Source organism: Dasypus novemcinctus, chromosome 23, assembly GCF_030445035.2.
Source record: "Dasypus novemcinctus isolate mDasNov1 chromosome 23, mDasNov1.1.hap2, whole genome shotgun sequence".
In the NCBI taxonomy this organism is placed as follows: Eukaryota; Metazoa; Chordata; class Mammalia; order Cingulata; family Dasypodidae; genus Dasypus; species Dasypus novemcinctus.
The window spans coordinates 24,230,578-24,256,088 of record NC_080695.1 but is presented as its reverse complement, the minus strand read 5'-3'; the positions used below and the strand labels follow the sequence as shown (position 1 = coordinate 24,256,088).

The 25,511-nt window shown below is 37.4% G+C and overlaps 1 protein-coding gene across 1 annotated transcript in view; it reads left to right on the top strand.

Annotated features, from left to right (window-relative positions):
- LOC101442617 (S-adenosyl-L-methionine-dependent tRNA 4-demethylwyosine synthase TYW1) overlaps window positions 1-25,511 on the top strand; it is a 207,021-nt gene that overhangs the window by 38,074 nt on the left and 143,436 nt on the right. Inside the window, exon 9 of the mRNA XM_004460697.3 lies at window positions 11,101-11,153. Within this exon, the coding sequence (XP_004460754.1) occupies window positions 11,101-11,153 (53 nt within the window). The remainder of the gene's footprint in view (window positions 1-11,100; window positions 11,154-25,511) is intronic.

Genomic DNA, 25,511 nt, shown 5'->3' with positions numbered 1-25,511 from the left:
CAACCTGAAGCTGCCAAGCTGAATAATGCTTCTTCCTCCTATCTTTCCAGAATTCTTAGATGCAGTCTTAGTTCTATGACTTTACTGTCTAGGAGTTTCCCAGTTAAACCAGCCATCAAAAGCCATTAAGTGATTAGAGATTAATTGTCATAGCTAACAGGCTTTGGGGCCTCGAGGCAATAGCTTCCTTGCTAAACAAAGGCACTTTCCCAGTTTCACAGTTTTTAAAACATTCCAAAGCATCCTAACAAACCTGCTAAGAGAAATTTAGTAGCAAGAAGTAGAAAGGTAAAACATGGGTAAAGGTTAGAAATTGCAAGGGTATCCTGGCCTGTGACCACCCTGGGGAAAGGAATTCCCAGGGCATCCTTTCTGGCTTTGCCCACTGCCTTCTTACTTCATTCCCCCAGGTAGCTGTGCGTGGTCAGATAGGAATGCTGCTTGCAAAGGTGTGGAACCAGTGGGAGGGGTATGTGGGAAAAAGAGTTTAAATTGTATTTGAACTTTGTATGACCTATTCCTTATTGTAGGTGTTGCAGTTGTTCTTTATTGTGGATGTTGCTGCTATTCCCTATTATTGTAGATGATGTTGTAGTTCTGGTAACAAACAGCTGCTCGGTAGTTTCCTATGTGAAAATACTATGTGAAATACTATGTGAAAGCTAGGGTCAAGGCTCTCAGTTCCGGAAACTGTGAGTCTCTTGGTCCCATCTTTATCTCCTCTCTTGTATCTCTTTCTCTGTCCTTTATTTTATAAAGTTCTGCATTGCCTTCCCTTTGAGCCAAACTATTGCTGAGCTGATCTCAACAAAGGGGCCCAACATGGGGCCTGAAGGGAAGCTCAGCAACAGGCACCCAACATGGGGCTCGAAGGGAAGAAGGTTCACAGCAACTGGAGCCCAAACAGGGACCTGAAGGGAAGAAGGATCGCTTCAAGTGAAACTAAAGTTGGTGTAATGGTGCAGAGCCCCGAGTGGTTTGAAAAGCCTTTGAAGTCCTCGAGGGTTTGCTTGTATTTCCCCAGGAGATGGAGACCATCCTGTGTGGTTACCAGCTTGTTGGATAAAGCCATACCATGAACGCCAAGAGATGACGAAAGTTCCTGTAGAACCCAGAAGCCCAATCACGTTGATGGAGAGACAGACACTGAAATCTGCATGGCTGGGTCTCATTCTGAAGACTAGAATGGCGTTACATCTAAGTATCTAAATTACAGAACTTGTTGAAGCATGGCATCATAAAGCAAGTATGGCTTGGGGACAGAAAGAGATTAAGAAAGAAATTGAGAGGGGGAAAACTGGAAAAGAAATGTTGAATTATAAAAGGAAGCAATGAACAAATTCTAGATTAATAGATTTGGAACTGCTTTTGTGTTTTTTTGTCTAATGTCGGAGTATGTGTTGTAATTGTTTTAGTGTGTGATTGTTTAAAAAAGAAAGAAAAGAAGGAAAAAAGAAAAAGGAAGAAAGAAAAAGAAAAAAAAAGAAAAAAGAAAGAAAAAGGAAGGAAAAAAGAAAGAAAAAGAAAGGAAGGATAAAATGAAAGATGTAAAAGTTAAGCCAATAATTAAAAAGGTAAAAAGTTTGTGGGAATGCTAACTAAAATGTTATAAGGTGTATTTTGTACTAAAATAAAATGGGATGTAAAAGTTAAGCGAATATTGAAAAAGGTAAAAATTTTGTGGGAATGCTAATTGAAATTTAATAAGTTGTATTTTTAAAATGGTTTTATAAAATCAGAAATGGAGATACGCGAGACAGAACTAGTATGCATATAGTAAGTTGTAGAAGTATTGTGGTAGCATTCAGTGAGATAATATGTTTTGTAAAAGTAAAACATGCCTGAATGAATACAAAAAGTGTGAAAACTGTGTGAAAAGGTCAGCAATGGACTTTTTTTTTTAAAGATTTATTTTTCATTTATTTGTAACCCCCCCCCCCCAGCCCTTTGTCTGCTCTCTCTGTCCATTCGCTGTATGTTCCTCCGTGACCACTTCAGTCCTTAGTAGCAGCACCGGGAATCTGTGTTTTCTTTTTGTTGCATCATCTTGTTGTGTCACCTCTCCATGTGTGTGGCGCCATTCTTGGGCAGGCTGCACTTTCTTTCACGCTGGGCGGCTCTCCTTATGGGGCGCACTCCTCGTGCATGGGGCTCCCCTACGTCGGGGACACCCCTGCGTGGCACAGCACTCCTTGTGCTCATCAGCACTGCGTGTGGTCCAGCTCTTCATGGGTCAAGGAGGCCCGGGGTTTGAACCGCGGACTTCCCTTGTGGTAGACGGATGCCCTATCCATTAGGCCAAATTCGCTTCCCCAGCAATGAACTTTTGCAGTTCTTCAATGCTTTCTGCCCTGGCCCGATGGCAATGAAATTGACTGCATAGATGAAACCTATGGCAGTGACCCTACTGAAAAACATCAGCGGCAATGGTATTTTAAGGACCTGGAATAGGCATCAATTGGGACAAGCTGTAAAGTCTCTGCTACTCTATCAAATTATTACATGTTGTTTGGTTGGGTAAGACAAAATTATACTCTGCTGTAATTGATAAAGGACAATGCTTTCTCATTTTAATTGAATTTGTAATATTGTTGGAATACTAAAAGTCTTTTATCCCTCACTGAGATGTGTTAATTAGGAAAGGTCCTTCATAGGAGTAGGAGGACTTCCAGCAGGCTGCTTTAAAAATGAAAAAAGAGGGAGAAGGTGGATATTGACTTAGCTTGTGAATTATATATGGCTCCAGGTCCAGTGAAGATGCTAAGAACACTATATAAACTGGGGAAAATGAGATTGTTTTTAATTGAGTACTGGCCTATATAGCCTTGTTGGTTAGGAATCTTAAGCCCATGAGAAATGAAAGGCTATTTATTAAATGTCTGCTAGTTGGAAGTCTTATTGTTTGTTGTTGCAGTTATGGATTATGTATAAAATGCTTGAATACTAATTAGAACTTTAATAATGAAACATATTGTATACTTAAGTGATTTGATGGACTATAAGTGATATATAAATGTACCTTGTTGAATGTATATGTAAATCTCTTGTTTTAAGTTTGAACAATCCTGGGACTGAATGTATTGAGAAATTTAATGAGTATTGTTCAAACTTAAAAGTGAAAATATCATGCAGGAAGCTTTGTTAATCAGTGAACCAATGCCTTTATGGGTCAGCAGTTTTCACTTGTTATTTTTTTTTCCCAAGTTAAATGAACAAAAAACTGTATTATTTTCTATTTTCCATACCACTCAACACTATATATATAAACATCTGTATTTCAAAGTACTTGTTACTTACGAAGTGAAAGCTTTCAAAATGTTAGGCAAACACTTGCCACTTATTTTTTTTAAAACAATACTCCTTTAGAATATTTCTCTTCCTTATATTATATTGCTTATAGTTGATGGTACAAACATCTCAAGTCAAAATTTAGTGCTCTGGAAGAAATCATAGTAGACAGGCTAAGTGCAGACATTAGCAGCTTCATTTTATAAACAAAGTTTCGCCCTTCCTTTTATTCCACTGCACCTCGCTGAAGGGTCCACGAAGATGATTCCATTTGCTATCTTGTAAAACATCGCTTTTTGGAAGGTCTTTACACTGGTTACGGGGAAATTGAACCAAGACCTTGCTGCCACTTTCAGGGCCATTACGAACTGTGATGGCATAGTCGCCATTGGGAGAGGCCACCATGATGGTGGAGGCGTTGCCGATGCTCTCCATGGGCCCCAGGCCCACGCGGCTGCTGAAGCTCAGGACCTGCTACCCCATGACCTTGGCCAGCTGCTGGACAGCGTGCACCTGGTGCTGGGACATCTGTGACAGAAGCAAATCCTGCAGCTCCTGCTCCTGATGATACAACGTGATTACTCTTCCATCCATGTGCACAACTCGGATTTGCTCAACCCCGATGTTCAACTGAAGCTGACTGGACTTGCATATTTATTCATAACCTTGGAATGTGCTCAAAACTTACACACTAGATTCATAAACATCATTAATATTTGACCAGTGGACTGGTTCAGGATTTCCTAGCCATGAGCTAGATGTTGCAAAGCATTAGAAAAGCATTTTATCTAGCAGAACACTTTTTGGAATATATTTAGTTTTTGTGTGACCTCCTATGTGCAAAAACAAAAAGGGGGAAATGTGGGGAAAAGTTTAAGTTGTCTTTGACTTTTGTATGACTTGTTCCTTATTGTAGATGCTGCAGTTGTTCCTTATTATATGTTGCTGCTGTTCCCTGTTATTGTTGATGATGTTGCAGTTCTGGTAGCAAAGAGCTGCTCAGTAGTTTCCAATAAATACAGTGTGGAAACTAGGGTTGAGGCTCTCAGTTCCAGAAGCTGTAAGTCCCCTCGTCCCATCTTTATCTCCTCTCTTGTGTCTCTCTTTCTGTCCTTTATTTTGTAAAGTTCTGCATCGCCTTCCCTTTGAGCCAACCTATCGCTGAGCTGATCTCAGCAGGGGTAAGCCCTCGGCTCTCCGCCATTGTCATGCACCCCCTGGAGGAGAGGGCTGGAGAAGTCAATGGTAGGCAAGCCTGAGGACAAAGACTCCGGCTGCTAAAATGGCTTGAAGAAACTTCACAGGGCCAGGCGCTCTCCTAGGGAACCTCTGTCTTGGCAGGGCCATGATTTAAGCTACTGTTCTATAAGCCAGCCATTCTGGCTGGGATCAGATTTTACAAGCCTTGGTGCACGGTGCGGATGCAGAGAATTCCCAAGCCCCAGCCTCTTCTGCCCTGGGATTACAACCTTTGGGGGCTCATAGGCAAACCCATATAAAATAGAGACCCAAAGGAAGGCATTAAACAGGCTGTAGGCCATAATTTCACTCACCAATAAACTCCTGGACTGGCTCACCAAATACGTTACTGGATTTTATTTAGGTTCTTGGCTGTGATGCAGAAATGAATTTCAAGAGCACACCAGGTGAGTTAGGCCAATAATTTATTCATGTAGGGAAGGAAGAGAAATGGGAGAAAATAACAGATCAGTGGTCCCAGGTAGAGAGGAGGGGGTTGAAAAGTGGTAAAGCGGGCTGATTTACAGGCTACAATTCCCCATTATAGGTTATAAATCCCCAGGTTTACTTGTGTGGCCACATGGCAGAGGAAAAATGGCAAGAGCGGTGCACAGAGGGCAGGAACGTGTCCAGAGGCAAGAGAGCTGATCGTGTGGCCAGTTTATCTTTAAGTGGTATTTTTACCACCATGCACAGTGGAATAACCTTACAGTAGTATCCTTCCATTTTTCCCCTTATAACTGTTATGAATTTCTTATACATTTTCACTTTTACTATATTATAAACTCAGCACTGTATTTTTATTATTTTTACCATCAATTACCTGTTAAAGACTTTAATTAGAAAATATATATTTACTCATGTAGTTACTACTATCAGAGTTCTTCATGCCTTTTTTTAGGTCCGTATTCCATCTGGTGTTGTTTTCTTTCTGCCTGAAGGGCTTCTTTATCATTTGTTGTAGTGTGGGTTTGTTGGTGATGAATTCTTTCAGCTGTTGTATATTTTGCCTTCATTTTTGAATGATATTTTTGCTGGATATAGAATTCTAGGTTGACACTTTTTATTTTTTTGGTATTTCAAAGATGTTTCTCCACCTTGCTCCTTTTGCATTGCTTTTTAGGAGACTTCTTCAGTCATCCTTATGTTTGTTCCTTTGAACATAATGTTTTCCCCCATTCTGGCTACCTTTAAGATTTTCTCTGTCTTACAGGTTTGAGTAATATAACTATAATGTATCTTAGTGTAGTTTTCTTCAAGTTTCCTGTACTTGGGATTCTTGTGCTTCTTGGATCTGTGGATTTATAGTTTTCATCAAATTCAGACAAATTTTGGTTATTTCTTAAAATATATTTTCTGTCACCTCCTTGGGTATCACCTTTTTACTTGGGGTTCCTACTTATATTAGGTCATTTAAATTTGACCCACAACTCTATTTAAAAAAAATATTTTTTTTGGTCCCACTTTTTAATTTAGATGGTTTCTATTACTGTGTCTTCAAGTTTATTAATCTTTTCTTTTTCTAATGGCTAACCTTCCATTAAGCCCAAGCAATGTATTTTTCAACTCAGATATTGTAGTTTTCATCCCTAGAAGTTCAGTTTGGGGCTTTTATATCTTCCTGTTGTCTACTTAACGATTTTTTTTTAACATGGAAAGTTGTAGGTTTTTAGAAAAATTCACGTGGAAAATGTATAGTTCCCATTTACCTTCCCTCATATATGTAGTTTTCCTGATTTTTAATAGTTTGCATTTGTTGTAATTGATGAAATGATATTATTTTAATTACACTGTTAACTATATACCCTATAGTTTACATTAGCATGCACTGTGTTGTACAGTCCTATAGTTTTTAAAAATTTTTATTTGGTTAACGTATATACAACCTAAATTTCCCATTTATCATTTTCAAATATACAATTCATTCGTGGAATTACATTCACAATGTTGTGCTACCATCATTTACCTCCATTACCAAAACTTTTCTATCACCCCAAACAGAAACTCTATATCAATAAAGCATTAACTCCCCATTAATACTCACCCCAGTCCCTGGTAACCCGTATTCTAATTTTTGGCTTTATGAATTTACGTATCTTAATTACTTCACATAAATAAGATCATATATGATTTGTCTTTTTGTCTGTCATATTTAATTCAACATGATATCTTCAGGGTTCATCCATGTTTTATGTGTCAGAACTTCATTCCGTTTTATGTATATACCACATTTTGATGATCCATTTTTCTTTTGATGGGTGCTTGGGTTGCTTTTGGCAATTGTGAATAGTGGTGCTGTGAATATCAGTGTGCAAATATGGGTTCAAATTCCTGCTTTCCATTTTTTTTTTTGGATACATACCTAGGAGTGGGATTGCTGGGTCATAATGGTAATTGTATAATTAACTTTCTGAGGAACCTTCAAACTGTTTTCCAAGTAGCTACACCATTTTACACTCCCACCAACAATGTATGAGTGTTTCTAATTGTCCACATCCTCTCTAACACTTATTTTCCATTTTTAAAAAATAGTAGTCATTCTAGTGGGTATGAAATTCTGCTTAACTTTTTGAGCATTTTTCATTTTTTTTTTACTTTTATTTTTTAATTTTTAATTTTTAAAGGTGCTTTGTATTACATAAATGTTACATAAAAAATGTAAGGAATTCCCATATGCTCTTCTCCCTCCTCTTCCCACACTTTCCCACATTAACAACATCCTTCATTAGTGTGGTACATTTGTTACAATTGATGAACCCATACTGAAGCATTGCTAATAACCATGTAACTACCTAAACTACAGTTTACATTATAGTTTATACCCTGTCCCACACAATTTTGTAAGTTATGACAAAACATATAATGGTCTCTTTCTGTCACTGCACTGTCATGCAGGACAAATAAATCCAATGCCCTGAAAATACCCCCATATTAACGGCTATTCTTCCCTCTCCTGTCCCTCAGAACCTTTGGTGGCCACTGCCTTTACATCAACGATAAGAGTTCTTCCAATGCTAGAATAATAAGTCTATAGTAGAATAATAATGTCTGCTTTAGTCCATTGTTCATTCTGCAATCTTGAGAATTTTGGGTTAGTGATGCCCACTCTGCTTCTAATTGAGAGGGGTCTTAGATCCCATGGGGCAGATGGATGGAACTATCTTGCTTCCACTTGCAGACACTCTGTTCCTTGGGATGCGCGTTGTCCATCATCATCTCCTTGTTAGTTGTTTGGGTGAGTTCAGTGAATTGGAGAGTGGGTGTTGCAACTCTACTGAGATTTGCGGCTCAACTGGGACATTTGATTTAATGGACCAAAGATTTAAGTCTCTGGGACTTATATTTTTCAAGTATAGTGTTAATTATACGTCTAAATAAAGAGGCAAGAGAGCCATATGTAAAGAACATATAAATGAGTCTAATACTGTTACACTGGGGAGCATAAATTCAAAAGTAAGGCCCACTGACAGGGTGCCAAATTCCTGAGCTGTCTGCCTTACTTAGAGTTTCTGGATATCTCTAGAGCCCTCAGGGACCCCGCTATTTGAGGCACTGTTCAATGTAACACTGCTGTTTTAATGTATTATCTGCTAATATCTGTATCAGCTCTAGGTCAGATTTGATGATAGATTATTTTCCTCTTTGCTGGTTGTGTTTTCTTATCTATGTACATGCCTGGTAATCTTTGATTGGATGTTAGGCATAGTTTTACTTACTGGGTGCTGGATATTTTTGTATTCTTATAAATATTCTTGAACTCTCCCTTGGGACAAAGTTAAGTAACCTGGAAACAGTTTGACCTTCTGAGTATTCTGTTTATGATTTGTTAGGTGTAACCAGAGCTAGGTCAATATAGGGCTAATTATTCCGGATTGTTGAAGCATAATAACGCTTTTGTGTGTTCTACCTAGTGCCTTGTAGATCTTGAGGTTTCCAGTCTGACTGGTGGGAACACTCCCACCCTGCTGTAGGTGCCAGGCACCTTTTAATTGCCAGGCGGTTCCTTTGTGTTCATGGGCAGTTTTTCTCTCATCCATGCACTAATCAGTACTTGGGTATATACCTGATGGAATGTTCTGCAGATTTCTTGAGTTCTGTCTCTGTGATGTTTCCTCCTCTCTGGAATTGTGCCTGTGAACTGTAGCTGCCTTGGTCTCGCTGGACTCCAAGGCTCCATTTCTTCAAATCAGGGAGTCCACTGGGCTTTGCTTGGTTTCCCCTATCTGCTACATGGCCTGGAAACTTTCAAGACTGGGAGGTGGAGCAATCATAGGGCTCACCTTGTTTGTTTCCCATCTCTCTGGGATCACTGTCCTTCATTGCCTGATGTTTTGTATCCTGAAAAGTGTTGTTTCATATATTTTGTCCAAGTTTTTGGTATTTTAGGTGGTAGAGTATACCCTGTTCCTTCTTTCCTGTTACTCTGTCTTGGCTAGGAGAAGAATTCTGCATAATGATTTTCAGAAGCTGCATACTGCTCACTTAGCATTGTGGTCAGTTACAGTTCTCTCCATTCTGTACTATACAGGTTTCTGCCCCCTACCATGCTTTTTTTTAATTAATTTTTTTTGTTAGAGAGGTTATAGGTTTACTGAAATATGCATAAAATACATGAAATATAGAGTTCCCATATACCACCCTATTATTATTATTATTTTTTAAGACATTTATTTCTTCCCCCTTCCTCCATTGTCAGCTCTCTGTGTCCATCTGCTGTGTGTTCTTCTCTGTCTGCTTGTATTTCTCATTAGGCAGCCCTGGGAACTGATCCTGGGATCTTCCAGAGTGAGGAGAAAGGCGATTACTCTCTTGGGCCACCTCAGCTCCCCTGTTCTGCTGTGTCTTCTTATTTTCTCTCCTCTGTGTCTCTTAATGCATCATATTGCTGCACCAGCTCTCCGTGTTGGTCTTTAAACCTATTTAGATAGAATTGACATCTTAACAATGTTCAGTGTTCCAAACTAGGAGCATGGAATGTCCTTCTGTTTATTTAGATCTTCTTTGATTTCTTTTAGCAAAATTTTATAGTTTTCTGTGTTTAAGTCTTTTACATCCTTGGTTAAATTTATTCCTGGATATTTGACTATTTTAGTTGCTATTGTAAATGGAATTTTTTTCAGATTGCTCATTACTAGTGTATAGAAATAATACTAAATTTTGTGCATTGATCTTGTACCCTACCACGTTGCTGAATTCATTTATTATTTCTGATTGCTTTGTTGTAGACTTTTCAGGACTTTCTATGTATAGGATCTTGTCTTCTCTTTACATTGCAGTTTTTTCATACCTAAATGCGAAATTTTATAGAACTCTATATCTATAGAATAGTATGTAATAGTTCGAAGAGCAACATAATTTAGAAATGAAAAAACTAGAAATTTGTCTGGGAGATCTTTTAAATGCTTATTCTGTATCCGATATTAACTATTCAGTTGGACTCAGTTTCATCTTCAAATAGATAAGCAGTATTTTATTTATGTACAAAGTGTTTACATAAATGTGAAAGAAGATTAAAAGACAAAGCCCTAAAATGCTGCCACTAGAGAATTGTAATCTAAATTGACATTGTTTTGTTAAGCCTAACATTGTGAATACAAATGTTCAGCCAGCCATTTGATCCCCTAATGCCATCATACTGACGGTATTCAGTTGTCTCTTTTGTCTGCAAGACAAGAGTCTTTCTAAGCAAGTGACTCATAATAATTATGGTTTATTATGTGAAGCCTCAATGAGAAACTTTATTAAACAGGTTTTAAAATCAGAATATTCTACTCTTTTTCTCTACTAGTTTGTTTAAAAAGGAAATATGCTTACTTTGGTGTGGGTTTTTTCCATGCTTTTCATATCTTATGCAGCTTCTGGAGTGGCAATGAGAATGCACGTTGGTTGTAGTTCCCAGAATTAAATTTTTTCAGACCCTTTTTTTGGGCAACATTTCTTTGTTCTGGCACCCCTCTGATTCTTCATCTTTTTCCAAAGATTACTGATCTTAGTTCGCAGTCATTCATTTGAAATATATTGTTACTTTTCTTTCCTTTATGACTCCATATGTAGTCCATTTTTACTTTTTTTTTTTTCAGGATGTGTTGGGGATTGAACCTGGGATCTTGTCCATGGGAAGCAGGCGCTCAGCCACTGAGCTACATACACTCCCATGGTCCATTTTTGTAACTGTTTTGTGTGTTCTTGAGAGACTGTATATATTCTGGACCTGTTGAGTACAGTGCTCTATATGTGTTCTTGGTCGTTTGTTTATTGTATGGTTTGCATCCTTTAGAGAGTTTTATGGTGATTTTTATTCCATGAGATTTTATTCCGTGAGAGGTTAAAACCTTTCCCTGTGAGTTAGGGTTTATTGCTTCTTTATGTATTTTGAGTCTATACTATTAGATGCATACACATTTTAAATTGTTTTTTCATCCTGAGGGTGAATTAAAATTTTTAGCTTTTTCTGCTACTGGGTTGTTGATTGCTGTTATTTAAGCAAAGAAAAATGATTTTGCTAAAATTTTAAAATCACTTTTTGATAGGAGATTTTGAATCCAATTATGTGTTCCTTGCTTTTCTATTCAGGCTATCAGCTGATTGGAAGCCACTCTGGGGTGAAGCTTTGCAGATGGACAAAGGTATTTTTTTTTTATTCAAATGTTATTTCTACTTTATGCAACTTGTATATGGCTAAAACTTATAGTCAATAAATTTTACCATTTTTAAAGGTCTGAGGTATTCAATAAAATACACATATTTTGAATGAATTTTTAAAATGAGTGCAGCAAATTTTGACAGATATAAGACCCATATAATCACCACCAATTAAGATATAGACTATTTCCCTCACCCCAGTAGGTTCATTTATGACCATTTCTAATCAATGTCTCTACCCTCTACCCCCGGCTAGGAAACCATTGTTCTAATTTCAATTGCCATCGTTTAATTTATTCTATTCTAGAATTTAAAATGAGTGGGATCACATAATATGTAGTCTTTTGTGTGTGGCTTCTTTAACTCAAAATAATGTTTTTGAAGTTCATCTATATTGCACCATACAGCACTAGTTTATTCCTTTTTATTGCTGAGTAGTATTCCATCATATGAATATACCACTGTTTATTTATCTGTTGATAGACATTTGGGTTGTTTTCCATTTTTGTCTATTCTGAATACAACTGCTATGAACATTCTTGTACAATACTTTTTGTTTGTAAACACGTTTCAGTTTCTCTTGGGTAAACACCTGGGAGTGGAATTCCTGGGTCATTGGGTAGTTATATATTGAACTTCATAAGAAATTCACAAACTGTTTTCCGAATGGTTGTAGTATTACTTGCATCAGTAGTTTATGAAAGTTCTGGTTGCTACACATTTTCACCATCTTGTTGTATTTTGCCAATTTTTAGCCATTATTTTGGATGTGAAGTGGTATCTCATTGTGATTTTAATTTGCATTTTGCAAATGATTCCTGGTGATCAGGAATACTTGTACTTACTGGCCATTCATATTTGTGATATCTGTTCAAATATTTTGCCCAAATTGTCTTGTTGGTCTTTATATTATTGATTTTTAGGATTGCTTTATATATTCTGGATATGAGTCTTTTGCCAGATGTGCATTGTGAATATTGTCTACATCTGTGGCTTTCCTTTGTATTTCCCTAATGGTATCTTTTGTAGCTTTAAAATTAGATAATATTCAATTTATCATTTTCTTCCTGTTATGGTTAGTGTTTTTTTTTTATGTTCTATGACGTATTTTCGAACTCTTAAGTTTTCAAGGATATACTGGAATCATAGAATCTAGGTCTGTGATAAATATGGATTTAATTTTTATGAATGGTATGAGATAAGGGCCAAGGCTCTTCTTTTTTACCCTACCTTTCACACCCCATAGGCATATCCATTTGTTTTAGTACCATTTCTTTAAAAAGACTTCCCTTTCCCCACTGAATTACTTTTAGGTACTCAACTGTATATGGGTGGGCCTATTTCTGGACTTCTCTTATTTTTTTCCATTGATGTATCTGTGGGTCCTTAGGCCTAAAACAATATAGACCCATCTGGAGAATTCCAGTATATCTCTACACTGACAGATATCCAGATCTACCAATTTTAACATTTTGCCACAATTGCTGTTATCATTCTCTGTATCCATCAGTCTTTATCAGTCCATCTATCCATGCATGTATATCTGTATGTATGTATCTGTCACCTGTCATCTATCAATTTATTTTCTGAACAGTTGAGTGTAGGTTGAATATATCATGTTCCTGGAACACTTAATACTGCCACGTACATTTTCTAAGAGCAAGAATATTCACTTATGCAATCACCTTAAGTGCAGTTATCAAGTTCAAGAAATTTAACATTGATATAAGGCTTCCAATATTTTCTTATGTCCCAAAAATGTCCTTTTGAGCCTTTTCTCCTCTCTTATTAGATCCTATGTAGGATCATGTTTTGCATTTAATTGTCACTGTGTCTTTTTTTGCTTATCCTTTTTTTTCATCTTTTAAATTGTGTGTATATATATGCAGCATAAACTTTGTCTTAACTATTCCCAAGCATACCGTTCTGTAGGGTTACTCATATTTATACTGTTTGCAGTATGCTCACCACCTTCCATTACTAAATCTGTCTCGTTTCCTCAAAGAGAAACTCTGCACTTACTATGCATTAACTCCATATTCTACTCTTTGCCCTGCCCCCAACCTTTACTCTAATTTCTGAATCTATGAGCTTGTCTGTTCTCTGATATTTTCTTTGTAGTTTTCATGGAGCTTAAATTTAATGTCCTAAATCTATCATAACTTAGAGTCATTTTTTCTTTTCCTTTTCTTTCCTTTTACCTTCCACATCTATTCCATGAATAATATATTCAGAATCTAACCACTTTTTACCACTTGCACTGCTGTATGTTGGTTAAGTCACCATCATTCGTTCCTGATATTATTTCAGTGGTCTCCTAACTGCTTTCCCTGCTTCCATCCTTGTCATCCTTCACTGTCTATTCCCTACACAGCAGCCAGATGGACTGGATTATGTCACTCTTTTACTTAGGAGCCCCTGGGTTCCCATTTCACTTAGAGTAATAAAAGCCTTTGATGTCCTTCAAGACCCTCTGTGGTCTGGTCCATGCTTGGGTCAAACCACATCAGCCTTCTTGCTCTTGAACACACCACGCCCACATGCCTCCCTATCTTTCTGGAAACTCTCTGCTCTCTTAGGTCCCTTCTCAAATAGCTTCTCTTAGAGAGGCTTTGCCTTGACCTTTTTACCCTGCTTGAAATTTTTCCCTATCACTTAATTCCACTTAACAGATTGTATCTTTGTTATTGGCTGCCTTGTCTTCTCTCTTTCCCAACAACAAAAGTGTCTTTGTTTTTATTTTCACCACCGAGAATAGAATATTTGTTGGGTGAATGAGTCACTAGAATAAAGCCCTGAGCCCTAGGACAGTCTCACTTTATCAACTTTATTTTCTATTTTAACCTTCATACATTGTGTGCTGTACTTTGTTGGTTCGGTTTGCCTCTTTTTTGTTGCTCATCTTGGTCCACTCAGTAGTTTGAGCTTCTCTTCCCTGCACCAATCTCCACCTGTTGAAATCCTACCCATTTGTATCAGAGTGGAAAACTGAAATCCCCCTGAGTATTTTAGAAAGAAGAGATTTAATCAAATGAATTAATTAAATGCTTACAAAGCCATTGAAAGGTCTGGGGTAGTAGTGGTCAGGGAGAACTGCTTCTGCTTTGAGGAAATTGAAAAGTGCTGGACTCACTTGTTCTTTTAGTGATCTGAGCCCTTAGAAGCATTAAAGGGAGTGTTTCGCATGAAGCTGCTGGAGACTTGGTGTGGGTTTTGTGCCTGTGTGTCTGCAGCTGCTTCCAGGGAGGAATAATAGTTCTCCTTTTTTTGTCTTCCAAATCATGCACGACTCATTGGTGGAGTCCTTTTTAGAACTCTTCAGACAAGGGAATCTGAGAAATTTTGGTTTTAGGCTGCTAAATCCTGCTTAGAAGGGCAGGCCTAGGATTTGAGTTTTGACAGACAGTATCTTGTCTTGTTTGAGACATTCGTTTGGTTACTCAGCATCTCTGCACACACTTCTACCTTTATTTAAATTTCTAAACAATATTTGTAAAAAAAACATCTTTCTTCTGCTTAACATGTTGTAACTATTGCTCATGCAGAGGAGGATATATTAACTCTCCCCTTAAAAGGGGAGACACAAAGTCCCATCCATCACTGGATCCACCTCTGGATACCTTTATTCTTTTCTAGTTCAGTCACAATCCTCTTTGTAGGATGAAATTGTGAGGTTAACTGCCACTGATCTATTTTACATAAAATAGTTGGAGAAGAGGAGAGGGGACATACATACATCAAAGTGCAGAAGAGAACATGTGCAGGTGCTGTGCTCTGCATATATGCACCTGGTCACCTGGTCATAGTTGGCATTTGTAACTTCCTTCTTCCACTACCCAGGCCTTACTTCCTTTGTGCTCAAGCAGTGCCTCGTGGGGTGGTGGTTCCTTGCCTGGGGAGGGGCCTGGCCATCCAGTCTGTCAGTGAAGGGGCGGTACCATTAGGCACCCTCTGTAATCTCAACCTTTACTTCTGAACATGAGAGTTGGGAGCAACGCCCCAGAGACCTCATGTATTCCAGACATCATTTTTCTTGTTTTCCTTCTGTACCAGCAACTGTTTCCCCATGATAATCAGGACCAGTAACTCCAGCCAGTATAGTAATCTCTTTTGACTATTGGTTCTATGGCCAGGTGAAAGGGTTGACTGTCAAGAACTGTGAAGGCTCTGAGATTTTACCTACTTGAAATCTGGCGAGGTAACCTGCCAGTTTCACAGATATTGGTAGAAGACACCAGTCAAAGATAAAGGCCTTTATTACTCAAAGTATAGCAGGTAGTTGAGCTTCATATACAAGGCAGTACTCCTTATGCCCCAGGTGCCATGGGGGTGATATGGAATGAGGCCCAGGGGAATAGTGGACAGAGCGTATTTATGTTACCGTTGAGAAACCCTGAGCTTATTAGAGGGCTGTTTGCAAACCTGTCCAGGTGTTGACCTGGAGGGAGACATTTTCTTTATTGTTCTGGTCTGGAAACAAATCTGCCCTCTGAGCCAGAGGGATCATCCAGAACAAAAGCTGATCTATGACCTGCGGTTATGGAGATTGGTGTTAGTACCAATATATCTTTCTCTTTTTCTTCTGGGACACCAATAAACATGGGTTAGACATTTTGATATTCTCCCACAGGTCTGAAAGCCTCTTATTTTTCTTTTCCATATTTTCCTTTTTCCTTATGGTATGCTTTTTATTGTTCCGTTTTCAAATTCATCAACTCTTTCCTCAGTAATATTTGTTCTCTCCTATAATAATAATAATAGCTACTTCAAAGTTTTTTGTCTGATTATTCCAATATTTGGATCATTTCACAGGTGACTATTGACTGTCATTTCCCTTGAGATTTGTCATATTTTCCTGGTTCCTTGTATGTCCAGGACTTGAGATTTAAATAGAAAGGAGGAAAATCAAAACCAGAGAGATTGGTATGGTTTTTTGAACTTTTCAAAATAAAAAGCATTTTATTCATCTGTTTTGAAAAAGACGCTTTCCATGATAATATACAAGTTGGAGAATCTATATCTCTTTTTTAAATGCCAGGCCACAAATAAGTGTGAAAAAGCACATTGTCAGCACTTGAGAATAGTGTGAAGTAGCGTGTATGGTGATGAGTTATGCAGGCAGCAATTGGAAAAGCAATCACTTTCTGGTGAAAAAAGAAAAACAGTGCTTAAACTGGTGAAAAGATTCACAAACTTATGAATGATGTTATCATCACACATCAAATCACTTGCCCTTAAAAAATTTACTTTTATTATTAAATTAACACTTGTTCTTTGTAAAACAAAGAAAAGAAAAATTATATTCCCCCATGCAGAAATTTTTGTGTATTTCATTTTTTTTCTTCTTCTATTCACCTCTTCAAATGTTTCTACATATTTGAAATTATATTATATATGCAATTTTTAAATCAGTTTTTCCACCCTAATACTAGACATAAACATTTTTCTTTTAAAAATAATTTTAATCATAATTATTAATGGCTGTGTAATTATTGATGAATATGCTGTAATTGCCATTCATTGCTCCTGATGTGTTGCTTTCAGTTTTTTTCCACTATTATAAGTAATTATGTAAAGAATGTGTTTTTGCATGAAATTTTACTTCCATTTAGGTTATTTCCTTAAAGTTCTAGAAATGACATTACCAGTTCAAAGGATTTTGTAAATGCCTTTTAAAAAATATGTTTTAAATAACTTTCTGCAAACTCTTTGTTAAAACTTTGTTAAAAAGCCTAATCTAGATCTGTCATTTGTTGAAAATATTTTTCCTAGTTTATTTTTTCACCTTTTATTTGATTTTTGTTGTGCTCAAATTTTACATTTTTAGATATTTCTATCCATTCACCATTACCTTTGTATTTCTTTCCATTCTTTTAAGCTTATAGCATTCTTTCTGTTCCTTAGTTTTAGAAAACAGTCATTTTCTTCTACATTTTGTTTAGATTTTAAAAAATGGTTTCCTTTTGGGATTTTTTTTTTTTTTTTTAAAGAGGTACCAGGGATCGAGCAGACTCTCAATCACTGGCTACACCCTCTCTGCCCATTTGGGATTTATTTTGCTCTGGGATATAAAATAAGCATCTAAATCAGGGGTTGGCAAACTTTTACTTAAAAGCCAAATATTAGATGTTTTAGGCTTGTAGACAGTGTGGTTTCTTTTGCAACTACTCAATTCTGCAGTTATATTAATAGTACAAAAGCAGTCATAGACAATCTGTTATGAATGAGGTGGCTATGTTACAATGAAACTTCACTTACAAAAACAGGCAGTGGCCTGGGTTTGTCTCATGGGCTGAAGTTTATTAGCCTCTCCATTAAGCTCCCCATTCCCCTGTCAAAAACTGAAAGTTCTAAAATGTTACTGTTTTCAAGCTAACAAGTTAGCCTGCCACAGTTTCAAGGATGCTGGCAGAAGGCACGACGTTCCTGGTCAGAGACAAAGCTCAGTTTATTATTCACATTAATAGCAGTAGCCAGAATATTAACATTTGCTTTGGTTTCTGTGCTCTAATTCCAGTAAAGCAGCCCTAGAAGAGCCAATAGATATTGGCATGAACACAAGACGAGAGGAGCCCCAAGCTTAGGGAATCTGAATCTTTTATAATTGGCATTAAGTCTGCCTGATCTTTTCGCTAGAAACCAGACAGTATTTTTATTATACTGTACAGTAAATAAACCTACCATTTGCTCCAGAGGGAGTTACTGTCCCTATCTTCCAAGGCTGTTCTCCCAGGGGTACAAACATTTTTGGAAAGATAGTCTGGAGTGAAGGCAGGCTTGCATGCAGAGAAAAACCCATGAAGAAAACCCCTGTTCACAAAATTGATGTGCAAAGGACTCTTTTGTTCATTTAGTGTGGCTGTGCTGGACTGTTGTATTTTCTCAAGTGCTTGTTTGACTTAAAGACAAGAATTCATGTTTTAATAACTCAGACTTTTTAAAAAAGATAAATTTATTTCTTTCTCCCTACTCTCTTGTTATTTGCATTTGCTGTGTCTTCTTGTTTTGTGCTGGTCTTCTTTTCAGGAGGCACTGGAAACCAAACCTGGGACCTCTGATGTGGGAGGGACGCACCTAATTGTCTGAGCCACCTCTGCTCCGTTTTATTGTGTTTCTTATTATGTTTTCCTCAAGTCTCTTGTTGCATTAACTTGCCATACCTGCCTGTCATGTCAGCTTGCTGTCTTGCTCATCTTGAGGAGGCACCGGGCACTGAACCTGGGACCTCCCATGTGGTAGGTGAGAGCCCAATTGCTTGAGCCACATCTGCTTTCTTAGAGACTTTTTTTTTAAAATAATTTTTTTCCCCTAGATTCAAAACAGCATTTAGAATTCTAATGATACATTGTTCTCAGGGCTATTCCTTTTCAACCCTATTTGTTTACCTTTTTTTCAGATGTGGGAGCACTTCCTTTCAAAATGTGCTATCTGGGGACTCCCAGTTGGTCAATATGGTGTAAATCCTTTCCTCTCTGCTCCTTCCTACTGAGCACAACTTTAAACCCTGGAAGAAATATAAGAGGCAACCAACAGAGAACTCTGAGAAGGGGTGAAAGAAAGATAAACTGGTTTAGGGCCCCAGACTGGAGGGACAACACAATAGCTGGGCACCTTACATCCACCCCCACCCAAGACAAGAGGGCAACTTAGACCCTTGGCTTTCTGACTTCCAGAATAACAACAGAAAACAGTCCAAGTTGGCTCATTCCTCCCTGAATCGAATGGGTGTCCCTCTTAAAGCCCTGTGTGAGCCACGTACCACTGGCATGAGGATTTATTGGGAACTCCACTAATAAGTGGCTTGGGACCAGTTATTCCCTGCCAGGCTTTGAAAGTTCTCTCAGCCACCAGGAGATATCACAGTGACTGAGTGATAGTTGCAAGAGAGACCTTCTCACCTACCCCCCACCAAAAAAGTGGCCTGGCCTATCAATTGTTATCCTTCCCTGCCAGGCCTTATATTCCTACCCTGCACTGAGAAATACTGGGATGGCTTGGTGGTGCTGGCAAGGGGAACCCTACCATAACAAGTACCCCAGCCTAGTAAGCCTTTGTCCCTTTGGGCTTGAAACTTCTATCTCCTAACCAGACTCACTGGGACTGCTGGGGAGCTCTAGCCAGAGGGATTCTGCCGTAACAGGTGGCCTGAGACTCTCCTCCACTGAGAGACCCCTCAGTGGGCCAGCGTGGAGAAACTCTGCTCCCTTAGACAGCAGCAGCAGGGACCAGTGGGAGCTCAAGCAGAATAATACTGCAGAGCTCTGAAAATTAAACTGTCATCGGAACCACAGCACATAAAAGTACATCAAGACCTGCATGCTAAACATAAACAAGTTGACTCCTTGTGAAAATAAAAAAAAAATCTAGAATCTCCTAACATAATAGACAAAATGTCTAAGATAAAATAAAAAGTCACCCGTTATACCAAGAAGCAAGAAAATTACAATTTGAATGAGAAACGAAAATCAACTGATATGAAGACTAGGTGAAACAGATGTTGGAATTATCTGATTTTAAAGCATCCATCCTAAAAATTCTTCAGCAGTTGGAAAATTGAAAGCTATGACATTAAAAAAAAAACACTCATGGGCTCAGTAGTAGAGTAGAGACGACAGAGAATAGAATCGGTGCTCTTAAGGACAGAACAATAGAATTTACCTAGCCTGAATAAGAAGTGAAAAAAATAGACCAAGATAAACATTAGACAGAGCCTTAGGGATTTGTGGGGGAAATAACAAGAGATTCAACATTTATATCACCAGAGTTGCAGAAGGAGAAGAGAAAAAGTGATGAGTATTCAAATAATGGCTGGAAACTTCCCAAATTTGATGAAAGAGAAACCTACAGTTTGAAGAATCCAAACAAACCCAAACAGAATAAGTTGAAAGAAATCTACATTGAGATATCTATTAATTAATGATCTGAAAACTAAGGACAAATGATAATCTGTAAAGCAGCCAGAGAGAACACATTGCTTATAGGGGAACAGCAGTTCTAACGACTGCAGATTTCTTATCTAAAACCATGAGGGTTAGAAGGAAATGGCAAGGCAGTTTTCAAGTTATGAAAGAGAGGAGCTCTCCACCATAAATATTATATCCTACAACACTAACCTTCAAGAATGAAGGATAAATAAAAACAATATTAGACAGTATTAGTCTGTTACTAGTAGTCCACCCTTAAAGATTGGTTAAAGGAAGTTCTTCAAACAGAAAGGAAATGAGAAAAGAAAGATTTTTGGTACATCAGGAGGAGAAAGAAGGTCAGAAAGTGCAGAAATGTGGACACATACAATATGTGATTGTTTTCCTCATTAGTTTCATAAATCGTAGTTGATGATTCGAACAAAAATTGTACTATCGTCTGCTACTCATGTAGGTAAAGGCACCTAAATGGAAATGATGTCCACACACTTTAGCTGAAGGGATAAAATGATACCAGTAGATGGTTATGTCACATATTTATATTGTAATACCTAGGACAACCACTACAAAAATTATACAAAGAGATACACTAAAAAACACTATAGACAGATTAAGATGGAGTCCTCATAAACATTTAAGTGTCCCAGAGGAAGGCAAAGAAAAGAGAAATGAGGAATGAGAGCCAGAAAGAACAAACAGAACACAAATAGTAAAATAGCAGACTTAAGTGCTAATGTATTGATAATTACTTTTTATGTAAATGTTCTAAATGTATCAATAAAATGATAGAGATTGGCAGAGTGGATAAAAGAATATTGCCCAACTATATGATTTGACATAGGTGGAGTAAAAAAAATGGAAAAATGTATATAATGCAAAGAGTAGTCAACAAATTAGGAATGCCTGTATGAATATCAGATAAAGTAGACTTCAGAGCAAAGAAAAATACTACAAAGAGGCACATTTCATAATTATAAAAGGATAAATCCACATTAAATGTGTACATACCAAACACAGCCTCAGAATACCTCAAGCAAAAACTGAAAGAGTTGAAAGAAGAAATAAATAAATCCGCAGTTATAGTTCGGTACTTCAAAATCCCCTCTTGGCAACTGCTAGAATTACTAGATTGAAAATCAGCAAGGATGCAGAAAACCTGAACAACATGGTCAATCATCAGGATCTGATTAATGTATATGGAACATATGACCCAACAACAGAATACACATTTTCCCATGCAACTATGGAATATTTACCAAGATAGACCAGGTGCTAGGCCATAAAACAAACCTCAACAAGTTTAAGAGAACTGAAATCATACAGAATGTGTTTGTCATCTGACCATAATAAAATCAAAGTAGAAATCAGTAACAAAGACAAGAAAATCTTTAAATGTGAAAATTAAATGACACATTCCTAAATAAGCTGTGGGTCAAAAGGAAGTCCAAAAGGAAATTAAAAAATATTTGGAACTGAATGAAAATGAAATAAAACATACCATATGAGTATATAGCTCATGTAATGCTCAGAGGGAAATTTACAGCACTAAATGCTTACATTACCGTTTGTGGTAAGGGCTCAAATCAGTGACCTAAGTTCCTGCCTCAAGGAACTAGGAAAAGAAGACCAAAATAAACACATACAAATAGAGGAAAGGAAATAGTAAGAGCAACTAGTGAAATCAATGAAAGAAAATCAAAGAAATTGAAAATAAGAGAGAAAACCAAAACAAAAAGCTGTTTTTTTAATCCCTCAAATTGATAAACCTTTAGTAAGACTGGCACAAATGAAAGGACAAATCACTGATGCTAGGGATGAAACAGGAGCTATTACTACAGATCCTGCAACCATTAAAGGATAGTAAGGTAATGCTGTAAACAACTTTATGTTGATAAACTTGGTAATACAGATAAAATGGCTCAATTTCTTAACAATTGCAAACTGTCAAAACTTAGCCAAAATGAAATTGGTCATATGAACAGGCCTATGATCATTAATGAAGTTGATATCATAATTTAAGGACTCCTCAAAGTACAGTCTTTAGGCCCAGATGATATCACTGGAGAATTCTACCAAACATTTAATGAAGATTTAATGCCAGTTTTATACAATATCTTCCAGAAAATAGAAGAAGAGGGAGTACTTCCCAGCTCATTATGAGCCCATTATTACCCCAATACCTAAACTAGAAAAGGTGCAGAAAAAGAGAACTATAGACTATTATCTCATGAACTTAGATGTAGAAATTCTCAACAAGTTATTAGCAAATAGAATTTGGCCAGGTATAAAAGGAATTATACATCATATCAGAGTGGGGTTTAATCTAAGCTATGTAAGGTAGGTTCCACATTAGAAAATCAATCAACATAATCAACTGTTACCAATAAGCCAAAAAAGAAAAATTATATGGTCATAACTGTTAATGCAGAAAAGCACTGGACTAAGTTCAATATCCATGATAAAAACTCTTCAGCAAGTTATAGAGGAATTTAGTATCTCAACTTAATAAAAAGTATCTATAAAAATTCTACAGCTAACTTCATTTTTAATGTGACAGTCTGAATTCTTTCCCCATAAGATTGGGCATAAGGCAAGTATGTCTGTTACCCCACTCTAATTAATATTTAGCATAATATTAATATAAAGCAAGTTGTAGCCACTGCAATAAGAAAATGAAAAAAGGTGTATACAGATTGGAAAGGAAGAAAATAAAATTCTCAATTTGCAAATGATATGATCGCTTAAAAGAAAATCCCAAAGAATTGGAAAAAAAACTCCTAGAACTAATATCCAAGCTCCCCAAGGTTGCCAGAATACAGGATCTACACACAAAAATCAATCACATTTTTAATTTTCACAGCGAATTTGTGGAAATCCAAATGAAAACACAATCCATAAATGGAGAGATGTAATTATGTTCATGGGTTGGAAGACTCAATGTAGTAAAATACCAATCCTACTCAAATTGATCTATAGGTTTAATGCTACTCCTAACAAAATCCCAACAAGGTTTTTGTAGAAATAGAGAAGGTTATTCAAATATTTATAAGGAAAGGCACAGATCCTAGAATAGCTTAAGGAACATTAAGAAAAGAATAAAATGGTAGAATCATGCTCACTGATATTAAGGCTTAGTCTGTTGCTACTGTAATCAAGATACTGTGGTATTGGTAGAGAATCAAGATGCTATGGTATTGGTAGAGGGATAGAGTCATAGATCAGTGAAATAGAATAGAGAACCTAGAAATAGACCCACAAATAAAGCTTAACCAAATTTTTCCAAAAGTACAAAAGCAATTCTATGGAGAAGGATAGCTCCGTGATGGACATTTGTCCTTTCTCTGCTTGCCCAGCATCTGGGCCTTTCATGTCTGCAGAATTCCCTATTTAATGAGCCTTGTTTGGAGCCGAGGAGGCCAGACACTACCAAGTAAATGAATATATCCCACTGGGAGAGTCAGTTTCTTTAGCCTGAGGCTTTTCACCTGGAATGCGAGACAGAAAGAGACTCTTAACATGGAGAACTCATTCTGGTGCCCCCTGCAGCCATGGCAATATCCAGAGAGGTCTCAGTGGGATCTACATGAAAAGTTTTCTGAGGGGTGATTTGAATACTGGTGGTCCTGCTGCCAGTTGTCATGTCTAAATGTTTTCTTTTTTTTTTTATAATTATTTTTTTCTTTTTAAAGAAGCTTTAGATTACATAAATGTTAGATAAAAAATATAAGGGATTCCCAGATGCCCTACTCCCTCCCCCTTGCACACTTTCCCACATTTACACCATCCTTCATTAGTATAGTCTATTTGTTTACAATTGATGAACCCATATTGAACCACTGCTATTAAACATGGACTACAGTTTACATTATAGTTTACACTCTGTTCTGCACAATTTTGTAAGTTATGACAAAATATACAATGGCATGTATCTGTCATTGCACTGTTATGCAGGACAAATCCAATGTCCTGAAAATGCCCCATATTACACCCATTCTTCCCTTTCCCATCCCTCAGAACCTCTGGTGACCACTGCCTTTACATCAATTACTTCCATTGCTAGAATAACAATAGAAGGATAATAAGTCTGCTTTAGTCCATTGTGCATTTTCCAATCTTGAGGATTTGGGGATGGTGATACCCACTCTGCTTTTAATTGAGAGGGGTCTTAGATCCCATGGAACAGATGGATGGAACTGTCTTGCTTGGAGTTACAGACACTGTCTATTCCTTGGGATAGGCATTGACCATCATCATTTCCTTGTTAGTTGTCCTGGGTGAGTCTAGTGAACTGGAGAGTAGGTGTTGCAACTCTACTGAAATTCAGGGCTCAGCTGGCACAAAGATTTAAGTCTCAGGGACATAGATTTGCCACGTTTAGTACTAATTATAGGTACAAATAATAGGGGGCAGAAGAGCCATGTGTAGAGAATGTATAAATGAGTCTAACTCTGTTACGCTGGAAACCCCAAAGTAAGGCCCACTGACAGGGTGCCAAATTCCTGATCTGTCTGCTCTGCTTATAGTTTCTGGATATCCCTAGAGCCCTCAGGAGCCCCACTATTTGAGGCATTGTTTACTGTGGCAGTCAATGAGATCCTGCTGAGACTTGCATAAGCGTAACCTCTGGATTGACCTCCCGACTCACTTTGAAATCTCTTAGCTGTAAAAACTATTTGTATTTACCATTTCCCCCTTTTGGTCAAACTCTTTTTCCAGATGCATTGTTAGTTGGTGTTTGGTAATAATCCTGCCAGGGAGGCTTATCCCTCGGAGTCATGTCCCATGCAGCGGGGAAGATAATGTGTTTATATGCGGATTTTAGCTTAGAGAGAGGCTAATTTGAGCAACAAGGAGGCTTTCAGGAGGGTGTAACTCTTAGCCAGTATATAATACTAGGCTAAATTTCATTTTCAAAAGAAAAGGTTCATAAGTACAATCATTAATATCAAGGACCTGGCATAATGGTCTGTCTTCTTTCACTAGACATTACCCTTGTACTCGGGGGATTCTTGTTGTCCTTTTAGAGAGTGTAGCAGAACTTCCCAGGATGGGAATTCAGTATTCTTTCAGTTCTCCACCCACCAAGATGAAGTCCTGTGAACACTTGAACTTGTTAATATGTCTTAGGGGCATGCCCCAGGTGAACTCCTTCCCATGCATTCACATACCACTGACAGCTTGCACCAGTGATCCTCCCCTGCCACTGCTATGACCTTTCTGTGATCCAAAACCTCTCCAAAAATGAAGCAAAAAAAAAAAAAAAAAAAAAAGAAAATGAAATAATAATTTAAAAAATAAACAAAAAACAAAAAATTAATGAAATAATAAAAAATTTAGGCATTGTGTCTTTTATCACTGTAAGATCTGTTATCTCATATGTACATTGACATTTTCATCCATATATTCCCCAGTGTCTTA